Here is a 16409-nt window from a genome sequence, read left to right as displayed (position 1 = left end):
AGAGCTTTTGGAGCCTTCTTTCTCTAGTCTTATCTTGATGGATCAATGGAGTCCTCAAGTGGCGGCATCACTCTCATCTAGGAGCATTCCACACTTCTAGTGGCGAGATCATCCATCATTCTTCCATCTTCATGAGCACTCTCTTCTCCTTCCTTCCTTCTCTTTCAATTGTTCATGTTGTCTTGTGTTCTTGAGTTGTTTGGTTCGGCTTTTCTGTTTTTCCAGCACCTATGTTCTGTTCTTGCCTTTTAATTTCACTTTTGTTCGGTTCAAATGTTTGCTTATTCAATTTTGTTCGGTTCCTTTTAATTTTACCTCTCTTTGTTGATTCAATTTGACAATATGTGGAGCATCCAAATGAGTTTGGGATTTGGTACTAGTTTTTGGTGAGTTCTTGTCTTAGAACAATGATCCAACTCTAAGAAAAGTGCCTCTATAATGTCCAGCTCAAGGTGATTCCTAAGAATGTCAAGAATCATTCTCTATATGGCTAGTGGAATCACATCATATGGTGTATAAGAATGAAATTTTTGTTGACTCATTAGATAGAAAAATCTGGGATGTCATTTCTAACAATGTTTTCATACATTTTCTTGAAAACAATGTTGCCTTATCTAAAAATGAAAGAAATCATCTTTATTGTGTAGCTAAGAACATCATTGATTCTGATGAACTTCTCAAAGTTTCACAGTGTATCTCAGCTAAAGAAATGTGGGATACTCTTGAGAAAATACACAAAGATTCAAGAAGTGCTTTGCTAGACAGTGATGAGTCCTCTGCTGGATCATCCCCTGCATATTCCATGATGTGTGTAATCTGGTTTTGATTGCATAGTGGATTACCAATGGTTTCTGAGGACTGGATGTATTTCTTAGTGTAAGAGTGAATCAGTATAAATTTGTTTGTGTGATTCTCTCTTTCCGTGATCTCATATCTATTTGTTTTAAGTTGCTTTTATGAACTGCTGATAAAAACAATCGATTGTTTCGACAAAACAACCGATTGTTTTTCTGATATCATCTTAAAACAGTTTGGGTATTTGTTTCCTTGATTCTTTTCTCTGTAATTCAAAATTGATTTTCATTTACCTTCAAAGTTTTCGAAAATCCCTCTTAAAACAATTCACCCCCCCCCCCCCTCTCGTTTAAGGCCATATATTCTATATGGCATCAAGAGCTTGGTTCTTGAAGTTATTCAAGTTTTGATCTAAATATTTTTTAAATGGCTGAAGTTTTCTTTTGGGAAGGTTCTGTTTGAACAAAACCTTTGTTTTGTGGTATGAACTATGAATTGTGGTGCTAAGATGAATTCTTTGTTGATCTTTAGATAGAAATATGGATGTTATTACAAATAGTATTCATGCCTATATCTGCAAATGTTTTTTCTGAAGAGAAATCTTGATTGTGTAGTATGAACATCATTGCATCTGCACTTGATTCTAATGGAATTGCTCAGGTTTCAGAATGTAGTTCTGCCAAAGAAATGTGGAATACCTTGAGAGTTCACAGAATCCAAGGAGTGCTTGATGGCAAGAAGATCTTCTGTAATCTTTCTCTTCAGAATCCAAAAAGAAGGTTTGTCTTATGACAAAAGAAGATTTGGATCAAGTCAAGCTGCTGGGGAACAAAGTTATCATACTCAAGTGATGAGAGTGAAGAGGAAACATTTAGGTTGTTGTTTAAGAATTCAGCAAGTTCCTAAGAAGGAAACAACAAAAGTGACTCTTTCCAAGTATGATAACAAGAACCTGAGATGACCATAGGTCAACGTGATGTAATAAGGGTCCCCTTTGTCCATCGAAAAATGGAGCATCAGGTAAGAGGGCAACACAGAGGCCGATCGGGTCGTCAAGAAGATAAAGGGTTACATCTTTTTTCTTCTCGAACTTCCAAGCGGAGTTAGAGAGGTAGACATGTTCAGGGTGTTTCGAAAGTGGGCTCGGTGAAAGACATTTTCATATCTCGAAGATTAAATAAATGGGGAAGGAGATTCGGTTTCGTGCGGTTCGTCGAAGTAAGAGATGCGGGACTCTGGAAAGAGACTGGATCAGTTATATGTTGGGAATAAGAAGCTCTTTGTGACATCCAAAGTACCAGAGGAGATGAAGGAAAGGTAGGACAGAGGGGAGGCTTCGAAGGCCCGTCAAGGGCACGTCGGACGAAGATAGTTCTACCCTGAAGAAGTCACGGTGGTAGGGGGACAGAGAGGGAGGATATTTGGGTGGAGAAGAAAGGAATAGGTCTTATGCAGAAGTTGCTATGGTACAACTACGGATTGTGGAAGGGGGTAAGTTTCAAAACCATGAATGTGTGTTACGTGGATGATTGGGAGTGCGGTGGGGAAACTTAGGTGGGGTAAGAACGCTGAACAGCTGGTGGAAGAGTTGGTGTCAGGGGCATGAACATGTTGCGTGTAAGAGCTTTGGGGGACAACCTTGTTCTGCTAACACCAAGAGAAGGGGAGAAAATGGAGAATTTCATAAAGGTCAATAATGAGTGGGTTGACTGTATCTTTGAAAGCATTAAGCCTTGGTCGGTCTCCAGTGGCCCAAGTCATAAATCAGTTTGGGTGAGGTGTTACGGATTGTCGCTCCCTCATTGGAATGAAGAGTGCTTTACCAAGTTGATAGGAGATCTAGCACCGTCGGCTATGTTGGTAGGCATTGACAGCTTTACAGAGTCATGGGAGAATCTGGATTTGCGAGAATACAAGTCCGTATCTTGAAGTGTGAGAGTGCTAAGATGGCAGAATGTGTGAGGATCAACAATCAGCTGTGCAATATCCTCATTGAAGAGGAGTTTCCAAGTTGGTGTGGAGACAGTGGTAAGAACGTCATTTTGTCCTCTGTTTCATCGGAGGGTGTATCATCCTCAGAAACCCTACATAGAAGAAACAATTTTAAGGGATGAGCCGGTGAGGATGAAATAGATTAGGGAGGGGGAGGAACATCTGTCAAAATGCGAACGGGAAGGGAAAAAAGGTGATGGAAGAAGATGAATGAACAGTATCCGATGAGACAAAACTGTTATATGTGGGCTCCCTTCAAAAACAAGAGGTTGTCAGTGGAAAGGTGAAAAAACTTTAATGGAAGGAGAAGTATGGGCAGAAGGATGTGCTGATGTTGATTGATATCTTTCTCTGATGAGGATTGTGGGGTAGTTGGGTACGGTAACCAATACAGCTGAGTTGGAAAAATTGGTGATAGAGTTGGAATATGGAATTAACTCACTAGCTACATATGGGCCAACGGACCTTGAAAAGAAAGAAGCCATCTCGTAGGGGGTTGGTCCGCACACTTAGCCCGACAGAGCGGGAAGATGATGGTGTTGGAAAGAAGGTAGATAAAGAGGAGTGTGGTTTAAAGGAGATACAGTAACTAGCTTGTTGGACCGCGTAAACCCGTTAGGGGACCCAGGGGCGACTCATAGTGGAGCAAAACGATGGGCCCTCCTACACAAACCAAAGCAACAAGTCTTGTGCTGGAAGTGGGTCATCTTCTAAGAAGGAGGCAAGCATGGGGGAACAGATGGGTCTGGAAGAGCACCGTCAGAGCCCCTTTTTGGAGTGGAGGGAGAAGTAGAGCAATGCAAGTCAAACTCACCGCAACGGTTGAGAAAGAAGAAAGGCCCTGGCGTTGTGGGGGAATCAGGATCACACCTGAGGCGGTCGACAAGGATCAGCGAAAGACGCTCCCAGGCGAGTACCTATCCATGTAATAGAGCTGGATTATTTGTAGCCTCAATTTCGGATAGAGATATTAGGAATTGCAATTCTCGCATGGTAGCTCGTAGTAACATAGTGGAATCACCGAAGCTGTGGGCAATTGGAAAGAAAATTGGGTTGGGGTGCCGAGAAGACGAACAGGAGGTTATCAAAGATTACGATGGTATGGAATTACGAGATTCAGAGATGGCATCCGGGCATAAAAAAGGGAATGAGAATAGTGTCTTATGATTATTGTGACCTTCAATATAAGAGGTTTGGGGGGAGGTAATAAGTCTAGGTACCTGAGACATATTATATCGAATGAGGGTGCTGAGTTCGTGTGTTTGCAAGAAACAAAAGTGAAGTCTATATCTGAATCTAAATGTTACTCTTTGTGGGGGGACAATAAAGTGGGTTGGCTACACTATGAAGGGGAGAATGGAGGGGGAGGAATGCTTTCAATGTGGCATCAAGAAGCCTTCATATATGAAACTCACCTTATGGGAAAGGGGTACATTGCGGTCTATGGCAGTCTTGTTAAAGATAACTTGAGATGTGTTGTGGTTAATGTCTATGTTGCCTGTAACTTGAGAGATAAGAAGACCTTGTGGATGGAGTTATCTAATATCAAGTCTAGCTCACAAGAGGTGTTTTGGTGTTTGTGTGGTGATTTTAATGCTATCAGAAGTCGAGATGAAAGGAAAGGAAGCACGAATAGAGTGGATTACACAAGTGAGATTAGAGGTTTTAATAGCTTTATTGATGATAATCTGTTACTGGACACTCCTATTGTGGGCAAAAAATATACTTGGTTCAACTCTAATGGGTCGGCAAAGAGTATAATAGATAGAGTGTTGGTTACGGAGGAATGGATGGGAAAGTGGCTTATGTGCAAATAGTACGTACAACGAAGGGAAGTCTCCGATCACTGTGCCACAGTGGTGAAGTCAATGGAAAGAGATTGGGGACCTAAACCCTTCCGAACCATCGATGCGTGGTTGTCAGAAAAAGGTTTTGGTGAGATGGTGAAGACGAAGTGGAACTCCTATTCAAGTGGGGGGAGCGGGTTTATAAACATAAAAGAAAAGTTGAAGTGCTTGAAAAGGGATCTAAAACTATGGAACAGGGATGTGTTCGGGAACATTAACACAAGTAAGAAGATGATTTTGCAAGATATTGAGGACATCGATTGTCAAGATTGTAATGGGACTATGACGGAAAATGCTAGGCTTAAAAGGTGTGAGTTGTTAAGCCGTCTCAAGGAAATTGATATAAGCTTGACTCGCTTACGTGCCAGAAAGCGATAGCAAGCTGGCTCAAGAATGGGGACTCCTGCACGAAGTTCTACCATTCGACCCTTAGATGGAGGAGACTAAGAAATGCAGTTAAGGGTGTGGAGATTGGAGATCAGTGGTGTGAGGAACCTAGTACGGTGCGAAGAGAAGCGAAGATACTTTTTGAGAAGAGATTTACAGCGACGAAGGATTTGGGTGTAGACTGGATGCAGTTGATTTTAAAACCCTCAATGGTGAGGAGAACCTGGGTCTTATAGTTGGGTTTACTAAGAAGGAAATTAGAGATGTTGTGTGGCAATGTGAAGGCGCAAAGAGTCCAGGCCTAGAAGGTTTCGATTTTAATTTCCTGAAGAAGTGCTGGGAAGTCATAAAAGTGGAGATTGTGGAAGCGGTGGAGCAGTTTCACGAAAATGGGACTATCCCAAAAGGATGTAATGCCTCCTTTGTTGCTTTGGTACCCAAGGTCAGAGACCCTTCCAGGCTCGAACAATACAGACCTATATCGTTAGTAGGTGTTGTATACAAAATTATTGCTAAGCTGTTGGCGAAAAGGTTAAAGAAAGTCCTACCCTCTGTTGTGGATGAAAGCCAATCAGCGTTCCTGAAGGATAGAGGAATCCTTGATAGTGTGCTAATGGCTAATGAGGTGGTTAAAGACATAAGGAGAAGAGGGAGAAATGGGTTATGTCTAAAGGTAGATTTCGAAAAAGCATACAACTCTGTCATATGGGAGTTCCTATATGACATGCTTCAAGGATGGGGTTCCATCACAGATGGATCTTGTGGATCCAAGTGTGCTTGGGAAGTGCTTCTATATCAGTTCTAGTTAATGGGAGTCCTACGGAGGAATTTAAACCCTCTAGAGGGTTGAGGCAGGGTGACCCCTTAGCACCGTTCCTCTATCTTGTTGTAGCTGAAGGCTTGGCTGGGTTAGTAAGGCAAGTTGTGAAGACAAACATACTTTATGGCCTCAAGATCGGAAAAAAAAAAGGTTGAAATGAGCCTCCTACAGTATGCAGACGATACCTTGTTCCTCTGTGAAAACTCGTTTACCAATGTGGTGACTTTGAAGGCTATTCTAAGGGGTTTTGAGGTTGCCTCAGGTCTTAAGATTAATTTCCATAAATCAAAGCTGATAGACTTTAATGTCCTTAGCAGTGATATGGACTGCTACACAAGGACTTTGAATTGCTCTCAGATGGGAAACAAGTTCAACTACTTGGGAATAGAGGTAAGGGGAAACCCAAGGAAGGAAAAGTTCTGGGAGCCTGTGTTATGTAGGCTTAAATCACGGCTTAATGTGTGGAAAGGGAGATTTCTGTCAATGGCTGGTAGAATATGTCTTATCAAGTCCGTCATCACGGTCATACCACTGTATTATCTTTCTCTTTTCAAAGTTCCTGAATCGGTATATAGACGTATAATCAACATTCAGAGAAGGTTACTCTGGGGATGGGGAAAGGAGAAAAGACCAGTGGCTTGGGTTAGTTGGAAAAACATATGTAAACCGAAGGAAGAAGGGGGACTAGGTATCAGAGACATTCGTAAGTTTAATGCTGCGTTCTTGGCTAAATGGAGATGGCGTTGTATATCGGAAGAGAAAGGGAGGTGGAAGGAATGTCTGGACTCAAAGTATGACCTGGAATATAATGTCACTCGAACTCCTTTGAAATTACAATCATGGTGGTGGAGAGACGTACGAAAGGTTTGTGGGGAGGAAGGAACAAATGGATGGTTTCAAAAGGAGGTCGGATGGAGCATAGGGAGTGAAGATAAAGCAAGATTCTGGGAGGATGTGTGGGTTGGTAATGCAAATCTCAAGTCCCTATTCCCGAGACTGTACTCAATATCGATGAACCAGGGTCAAAAGGTGGAAGAGGTAGGGGATTGGGAAGATATGGATTAGTGTTGGAATCTAAGGTGGAGGCGAGCAAGATTTGAATGGGAGATTACCTTAGAAAATGAACTTGGTATGCTTATATCTACTGCTTACGTAAAAAGGGGTAGAAATGATGCCCAGGTGTGGAAAAGTGATGAATCTGGAAGTTTCACGGTGAGGTCGGCATATGAAAGCTTAGTTAAAGCTGATAGGAGCCCTCAAATTGATGCTTTCAAGTATCTATGGAAGACAAAAACGTTCCCTAATGTGGTGATCACATCATGGAGGGTGATGTTGGGTAGAGTACCCACTAGAATGTGTTTGAGGAAAAGACGGATGACGTTGGACTCTGTGGTATGCGCTATGTGTCAGTCCGAGGAAGATTTGTGTCAACACCTCTTCCTGGAATGTAATCACGCCCGGAGTGTGTGGGCCTTATCTCATAGATGGATTGGAATTTTGTCTGTCCAACATAATGACTGCTTAATCCACTTTGAGAGTTTCCACTTGATTCAAAGAAGTAACAAACAAAACCTGGTGTGGAAAGGGGTGTGGGCAACTATAGTGCGGTGCATATGGGAACATAGGAACCTCGTTGTGTTCAACCAAGGTGTGGTAGATGCGGAAGAGGTGTTCCAGAATGCACAGCTTAAGTCGTGGCTATGGATGAAGCATAAAGCGCATAATTTTAATTACTGTTTTGCATATTGGGTTTTGAATCCAATGGTATGTATTAGTAGTTTTAAATAAAAAGGGTTAGTGTACTGGTGCTGGATGGTTTTTGTTGTTATGTGGAATGGCTGCACGGGTGTTGGGTGATTCTTTGGGGGGAGGTACAGGTGATGCAGTAGATGGTGGGGTGGTTAGTGTGATGGAGTGCAAAAGGTCCGTGTACCTAGGGGGAGCAGGACAAGGAGGACTTTTAGGGTTCAGAATAGATGACCCCACGTTGTTGTCTTGGTTCAAGTATTTCGTGGAAAAAAAGGATGGAAACTCAAGCTCAATTCTATCTCTAGATAGTAAATGATTTCTCTACTTTTGTGAGTGCATTGGTGGCAGACCTGGAGGAGCTGGCATGATCTCAGCACAGACATGTAGGTATGGAAGCAGCAGGTGTAGACTGAGAGAGTAGAGATTTTCTTGAGGAGAGGTCCCTGCTATCAACACAATTTTAAAGGTAGCTTTGTAATGTACTTAAATGAGGATGTTTGAATGGTGCTGCTATGGCTGGAAGGAAAGAGAGAGGGGTGGATAATGTGGTATGTGGTTTGTCTCAAGGCGAAGTTGTTAAGGAGAAGGGCTTAGCTGCATGGAGAATTACAGTAGCAAAATTTTTATGGTAATAGGTGTTGGTTAAGGTGAAGTGAAGTAGAAGGGGTATACAGTTGGAGGGTCCCAACATTTCAACTGGGATGGCTATATGGAGCGAAGTGGAGTTTGTGTTGGGGTTTACGAAATCATAGAGTTCTAGTTGATGGGCCTTACAAGGGAGGTGCATAGGACTTGCTAATGTTAGAACGGAAAGTGCAACTTGGACCAGTTTTTGGTGCAGGGTTTTTTTTAGTCTATTGCAGGCGCAGGTTATGCTGCTGGTTTTTTTGGATTTTGAGGGTGGCCAACTGCTTTATTACACCAAGGTGTGGAGCAATCAAAGTGTGACATGCTGCTGGTTGTGGACATGGTGTACTTATTTGATTTTGTAATGGAAAGTGCTCTTTTGCTTTTAATTTTGCTTCTAATAGCTCTTATGGTCTGTTTATTTAGTTGGTTCAGGGTGCTTTGAAAATGTTAGTTGAACTCATGATTCATATTTCATCCTGTTTAGGAGCATTTATCGGATGTATACGGGTTAGGACACCCCTGAAGTGTCCCATTTTATATTTATTCAATCTTTGCTGATAAAAAAAATGATAACAAGAAACCTACTAAGCTTAACATTAACAAATATACATGCTTTGGATGTGGTGAATAGGGTAATATTAAAACTGAATTTCCCAACAAAAGAGGAAAAACTTCAAGAAGCATGAGAAGAAAGGAAAATCAAGAAGGGCTTATAATGATGACTCATCAAGCTCTTCTTCAAGTGATGAAGAAGAAGCAAATTTATGTCAAATGACAAGAGAAGAAAGTGACACAAGTAGTGTAAGTTCAAGCTCTTCCATTAATGTTGAAAATTATAGCCAACTTCTTGAGGCCTTTAATAAGACTCATGAAGAAGCTAATAGGTTGGCCCTTTTGAACAATCGGTTGAAAGTTTTAAACAACTGGTTGGAAAATCGAGTAAAGACTTTGGAAGAAGAGTTGAACCATTCAAAAACAGATTTTGAAAGTTTGGAAATGAATTACAAAAACTTTTCTAGCAAGTGTGATTCTAGCTTTTGTGAAAATTGTGAATCACTTGAAAAGAAAGTCCACTACCTTTTAAAAACCATGGACAAGTTTTCCAAAGGCCAATCCAATCTTGAAACTGTTCTTGCTTCTCAAAAATGTGTTTTTGGCAAGGATGGGTTGGGGTTTAATCCAAACAACAAGAACAAATCTGTTTCAAAACCCTTTTCAAGTTTCTTTGAAAAACAACCTGTTGTTTTATCAAAACAATCGGTTGAAATTTGTCATTATTGCATGAAAAGGGGCCACACTATTAGATTCTGCAGAGTAAGAAGGTTTTCTGTTCCTAAAGGTATTTTGAAATGGGTTCCTAAGGTTCCTAAGACTCTTACTAACATCATAGGACCCAAATTCATAAGGGACCAAATCTTGCTTCTTAATCTTTTCTTGTAGGTATCCTTGGCAGCCAAGAATCGTTTTTGGACTTGAAGAATGACTGCTAAAGGGAAGTATATCAAGAGCAAAGAAAATCTTTGTACCTACACTTTTCAACTGTATGTGTCTTGAAGAGTTCTTTGAATGTTAAGAGACATCCTTGGCACATGCATAGTGTTGATCAAAAGAAACTTCAAAGAGAGTATGTGTGTTTTCATTTCTCAATTTATGTAAGTGTGTCTTGTGACCATATGAACATCTCAAAGTCTTCTTTTTGAGTAAATCTATTGGGGTTCTCTGTGCAAAGGTATGAACAAATTGCATACTGCATTTTCATCAATTTTAAAGGTATTTTTTGGTTATGAAAAATGTTCTTTTTGTTGTCACATTAAAACCACCGATTGTTTCTGCGAAACAACCGATTATTTTTCCTCTAACACCTTTGTATAATGCTGTCAAGTTTGCTTGTGCATGATTAAACCTATTTCTCTTTTCCAAATCTTGATTTTGGATAAATATACTTTGAGTATGCCTCAGAATCTGATAATAAATATTATATCCACTTGTTTTCTTGAAAGCTCTATATCATTTTCTATTTCTTGAAATGTCAAACTTGTTTGTACTGTTAGTCTACTATATTATCATTCTGATTTCTGCTTTGTACAACCCTTCTCATTTGCTTTTTGTGAGAGCAAATAGGGGGAGTTATTTATGCTTGATTTGGTTGTATAAGATAGCTTTAAAATTGATGTATTATGTTGTTGCTTCTCTGCACTTGAAAGCACTTGATTACTTCACTTTTTCTGGTTTTTCTTGATTACTCATATTCTTGACAAGTCAAAATTCATGACCTATGTAAAGAAACTTCAAGAATAAAGAGTCTGATATGGTGTTGTTGATGGCTTATAACTGTGGAAGAGTTTGTCCATGTGGTGTTTGATGAAATCATTCATAGTGATCCAGGTTCTACAAAGGTTCATGCAAAACAGGATGAGCAAAACATCACCTTGGAGAAGCTGGAATCCTGTCCAGAAAAACAACCAATTGATTCTGCGAAACAACCGGTTGAAATTCTGCAACAGGAAGAGCTGCCAAAGGAAGGGAGAATTCCAAGGGATCTTTCAGTGGAGAACATCATTGGATGCAAATGGGTTCTCAGAAACAAGTTGGATGAATTTGGAGTAATTACAAGGAACAAGGCAAGGCTTGTGGCTAAAGGTTATAATCAAGAAGAAGGGATAGATTATGGTGAAGCCTCTGCTCCAGTTGCAAGATTAGAATTTGTAAGGTTGTTGTTGCCCTTTGCTTGTTTGAGTGGATTCAAATTGTTTCAAATGGATGATAAGAGTGCTTTCCTCAATGGAATTATCAATGAGGAAGTCTATGTTGAACAACCACCGGGCGTTGAAGATCATCAACATCCTAACCATGTATGCAAGCTGAAAAAGGCCTTGTATGGGCTTAAGCAAGCTCCAAGACAGTGTGGTATGAGAGGCTTAGTAACTTGCATATGTCATCCTTTGTAAAGTAAGTTGTATATGTTCATCCTATGCTTTTGGCTTCATAAGACCAAATGAGATTTTAAACATGTTTGAGGTAATGCAAAGGTATGAATGTATTTCATTATGCATTTCCCATCACTTTGAAAAATGATTTGCTTTGAAAAATAACATTTTCTTGTCGTCTCAGAAAAACAACCGATTGTTTTACCTCTGGCACATTTGAATAAAGTTGTTATGATTTCTTATGCATGATTAAAATTGTTTATTTTCTTTAATAACCCATTATGAGTCAAATATGCATTCTCTGTGCCTCTGAATTAGATCATAAAGAGATGTATTGTTTGTTCTCCTTGAAATTCAAAGCTTGTTATGAATGGCAATCACATTGGTGGTCATAGGGTTGATGAATATTTGTGAATGTATCTTTGGAATGTCTGGAAGGTTAGCTCTTAACAGAAGAGAGAATATTTCTACCTAATCCGCCTCTTGAGCAATAATTGGACCAACTTGAATTGCTGGATGAAGAAAATATAGGGGGAGAAATTGTGGTCTCCTTGCTGAAATTTCTTGGAATCTGTGGTACTTTGATTCTGCTGCTGTCATAGCTCTGATACACCATAGATTTCTGTTGCAATTTCTGATATGGTATCAAAGATTTGTTGTTGCAATGGTGCTCATTGGTTTTCTGGTTTATTATGTTGCTGCTATATGTTGGTTTTCAATGTTGGAAATTCTGTTGTTTGTATCCCTTCTTTCATTCTATTTGAGAAGACAAATAGGGGGAGAATGGTGTGGTTTTATGTGTTGTAGTGTTGCTGCTACACTCTGGTGTTATCTGGTTTTATCATGGTTTAAATTCTGTTGTTGCCATGCTCTTATTCACCATAGTTCTGCTGCACACAAGTCTCATTTTGGCACTGGTTTTTATGGCTATTTGAATGGTTTTTCTGCTTAAAGGCTTATGCAGAAAACTGGTTTTGTGTGCCCTTGTATCTTGCTGGTATACTTGTTTTGTATATGCACAAATTTTGTTTTGCATGACCTTTCAATATCAAAAACATCAACACAAACAAACCAGGGATTTGTCTTCATCAAATAGGGGGAGATTGTTGAACAAGATGCTTTGATGTCTCCAAATCCAAGAGGAAAGCTTGAAGACCATGCTGTTGGGTGTGTGTGTGGTGTCTAGTTTTTTGAAACTTGTTAATTCACTCCTTAAGATGATCCAAGTTCATTTGAATCTTTAACCTTTTGAAAAGATATGTTTTCTAAAAAGCTGTCAAAATTTCAACAGATTGTTTTTCGAAACAACAGGTTGTTTTACCTTACTAGTTTTTGAAAAAGGTCGAAAGTTGTTTGACTTGGTTGACTTTGCTGTCAAACCAAATCAATCAATTGTTGAAACAATCGATTGTTTTCCTGAAAACCTTAACAGAATTCTGTTAAGCGATTTTAATATGTTTTAAATGATCCTAACTAACTTGGCTCCTTTATTAAATGCTTTTGACCGTTTGGTTGGTCTATATAAAGGTGGTTTTACGCTCCTAATCTTGGTGTAAGAGAAAGAGTTTATCAAAACAGTTTTTCCAATATTTAAAAGAGCTTTGGATCATTCTTAAGTGTGTGGAATAAGATTGGGTTGTGATTCTGAACTTTAAGCTTTGTAATACCCAGGTGTATTGTATTCCCTTCTTCCTTAATTACTGTATTTCTGTAGTTGTGTTGCCAAGGAATGTTGTGTGTTCTTGAGGTATTCAAGATCAACATTCTTGGTGTGGTTTGCCAAAGGTAGTGTGTTTCTTGAGGGGTTCAAGGTCACTACTTTGGTGTGTGATGTGTGTAATCTGGTTTTGATTGCATAGTGGATTACCAATGGTTTCTGGGGACTGGATGTATCTCTTGGTGTAAAAGTGAACCAGTATAAATTTGTTTGTGTGATTCTCTCTTTCGTTGATCTCACGTATATTTGTTTTAAGTTGTTTTTATTAATTGCTGATAAAAACAACTGATTGTTTCGACAAAACAACCGATTGTTTTTCTGATATCATCTTAAAACAGTTTTGGGTATTTGTTTCCTTGATTCTTTTCTCTGTAATTCAGCATTGATTTTCATTATATCTTCAAAGTTTGTGAAAATCTCTCTTAGACAATTCACCCCCCTCCCTCTCGTTTAAGGCCATATATTCTATCACATATGACTATAGAAGAATCTAAGCATATTATTTTTGATGAAACTAACAATTATGAGCAACGCCAAGCAAAGTTCAGTACAAAAGAAGATGAACAGAATATCTTCCTGAAGAATCTGAAAAACTGTACAGAAAATCAACCAGTAGATTCTGCGAAACAACCGATTGAAAATCTGTTGTAGTGTGATCTTCCAAAAGAGTGGAAGATCCCCAGGGATCTCTCTGTTGAAAACATCATGAGGCAGATCAACGAAGGTGTTTCTACAAGAAGGAGTGTGGCAAACTTCTGCAATCATACAGCTTTTATCTCCAAGATTGAACCAAAGACAATCAATGATGCACTCAAAAATGAGCATTGGACTACTACTATGCATGAGGAGCTTAACCAGTTTGTGAGATGATGTATGGGTCCTGGTTCCTAGAATAGATCAAATTAACATCAATGAAACAAAATGGAATTTCATAAACAAAAAAGATAATTCAAGGGTCATCATAAGGAACAAAGCAAGGCTTGTTGCTAAGGGATACAACCAAGAAGAAGTGATTGATTATAATGAGACTTTCGCACTAGTAGCAAGGTTAGAAGCTGTGAGACTCCTACTGGCCTTTGCAAGCATGAAAGGATTCATGTTATTCCAGATGGATGTGAAGAGTGCCTTCCTAAACGGAATTGTGAATGAAGAAATCTTTGTATCACAACCACCTGGATTTGAAGATCACCTACATCCTAATCATGTATTCAAGTTGAAGAAACCATTGTATGGCCTTAAGCAAGCTTCAAGAAAGTGGTATGAGAGGTTAAGTAGTTTTCTTCTATCTCATCAATATGAAAGAGGGAAGATTGACAAAACCCTTTTCATTAAAAAATCTGATTCTACTATAATCTTAGTTCAAATATATGTAGATGACATTATATTTGGCTCTTCTAATGATCAATTGTGTAAAGATTTTGTAAAAGCTATGCAGGGAGAATTTGAGAAGTCAATGATGGGGGAGTTGTTCTTCTTTCTTGGACTATAGATCAAGCAAACCAAAGAAGGAATCTTCTTGTGTCAAACCAAATACTGCAATGATATTCTCAAAAAATTTGAGATGGGGAGTTGCAAAGCTGCAACAACACCTATGTCAACAAATTGTTACTTAAGTATTGTTGAAGCTGGAATAACACTGCATCAGACTAAATACAATGGGTTAATAGGTTCCTTACTATATCTCACTGCAAGTAGACCTGATATTATGTTTGTTGTTTGCCTTTGTGCAAGGTTCCAATCCTGTCCAAAGGAATCTCATCTCAAAGCTACCAAGAGAATCCTTAAATATCTTAAAGGAACAACATCTGTGGGTTTATGGTATCCTTCACACTCTCCTATTCATTTAGTAGGATACTTTGATTCTGATTTTGCAGGATGTAAATTAGATAGAAAGAGCACAAGTGGAACATGCCATCTACTTGGGTCAAGTCTTATATCATGGCACAGCAAAAAGCAAGCTTGTGTAGCCTTGTAAACTGCTGAAGCGAAGTATATAGCTGCAGGTAGCTACTGTGCACAAATCTTATGGATCAAACAACAGTTGGAGAACTTTAGGTTGGAAGTCAACAAGGTCCCTTTGTTTTGTGACAACACAAGTGCAATAAATCTCACAAAAGTTTACCGACCAGGTAGTCGGGAGTGATGACGTGGCAGCAAGCGATAATATAGGTGTGTTGAACAGAACACCTAGCTAACGGAAGGGAAGGACATTGGGAAGCTCGTGTAGTCGCCAATCGTTATGTTGGCGTGCTCCGATCTCTAACATTTCTAAACCGGCGAGGACCAGGCTTGTGTCGTAGTCACCGTATGCGAGCTTAGGCGACCAAGTGATCAGAGATCGCCGAGAGGGGGACATCGCCGAAAGATCAGTGTTCAAGGCTTTCAAAGGGCACGGGTACGAAGGATGAAGTTATCAGATGATCATTCCCTAGCCAGAGGTTGAGGCAAGGGAACAGTTTACCAAAACATGCACGATGAGCAAGTAATGCAGATCGTGATAGCGGCAGGCGAGACCACAGAGAAGGTGTGCATGGCGACACCCCGTGCTCGCCACTAGAAGAAGATCGCGCTCCAAGGCAGTTATGCACCGAGTTGCTCCTCACCTGAGTAACTTAGTCGAACAGCCTAAAGAGTAGAAGTGGCGCTCAGGCAGAAGACGTTCCAGATGGTGACACGTGTACAGCTGGATGCGAGCCACGTGTCTAGAGGTGTAACCGTCAGGAGAGAGAAAATGCACAGGTATATAAGGAACTCTTAACAGATTCTGAGGTACGCGCGTTTAGAACACTTCTTTACGCTTTGAGAACACTTGAGTACGCTGAGAGAGATTTTGCACGGTTCCTTGAGTTTTTAGCTTTTCTCTCTTAGAGTTTTGGTGATTCCGTCACTGACTTAAGCGTCGGAGCACGAAAGCGGCGCCACTCTGTCTTTTGCAGGTTCTTGAGGAGAATCGAGGTGTGAAGGACGGAAGCTAGCGTGGTGCAAAGTCGATCCAGAGGAAGATACCTTTGACGTGGCAAGACTCTTGCGCTCTGGTCAACCGGCAGGATCAAGATCAGGTTCAACACTTAAGAACCAAACACATTGAGATTCGTCATCACTTTATTCGTGATCATGTAAGTAATGAAGACTATGAGATTTATTTTGTTGCCACTGAAAGCCAGCTTGCAAACATCTTCACAAAACTGTTATCCAAAGGCAGGTTGTATTCTCTAATAAATGAATTGGGAAGAATTGATTTGCAAGCTTTATCTTAAGTCTATATTTTTTCTGTTTTTAATCCTTCTTTTTGTCTATTTGTGAAGACAAATAGGGGGAGAAGTGTTTGGGATATGTAATGTTCTAATATATGCACCTATTTCTGTTTTTAAACATTGTTATAACTGATATAACTGGTTTTTGATTTAAAATTGAAACTCTGATACAAATTTCAACTGGTTATTCCTGCAAAATAATCGATTGTTTCTCTGTGCTGCACCTATTCATGTTTGACTAGTTTCTCACATTCATTTGGTTGATGTTCCTCTTTGGAAATCACCTAGTGG

At 39.7% G+C, this 16409-nt stretch overlaps 1 protein-coding gene across 1 annotated transcript; it reads left to right on the top strand.

Moving 5' to 3' along the window:
• Positions 1 to 14425: 14425 nt before the first annotated feature.
• Positions 14426 to 14839, top strand: LOC137829224 (uncharacterized mitochondrial protein AtMg00810-like). Its single transcript, XM_068636022.1, has one exon. The coding sequence runs from the start codon at positions 14426 to 14428 to the stop codon at positions 14837 to 14839; it is 414 nt and encodes a 137-aa protein (XP_068492123.1).
• Positions 14840 to 16409: the final 1570 nt, after the last annotated feature.

Source organism: Phaseolus vulgaris, chromosome 7 (genome assembly GCF_000499845.2).
Source record: "Phaseolus vulgaris cultivar G19833 chromosome 7, P. vulgaris v2.0, whole genome shotgun sequence".
NCBI classification, from domain to species: domain Eukaryota; kingdom Viridiplantae; phylum Streptophyta; class Magnoliopsida; order Fabales; family Fabaceae; genus Phaseolus; species Phaseolus vulgaris.
The sequence above is the reverse complement of the archived record's forward strand: the minus strand, read 5'-3'. Positions and strand labels throughout refer to the sequence as shown.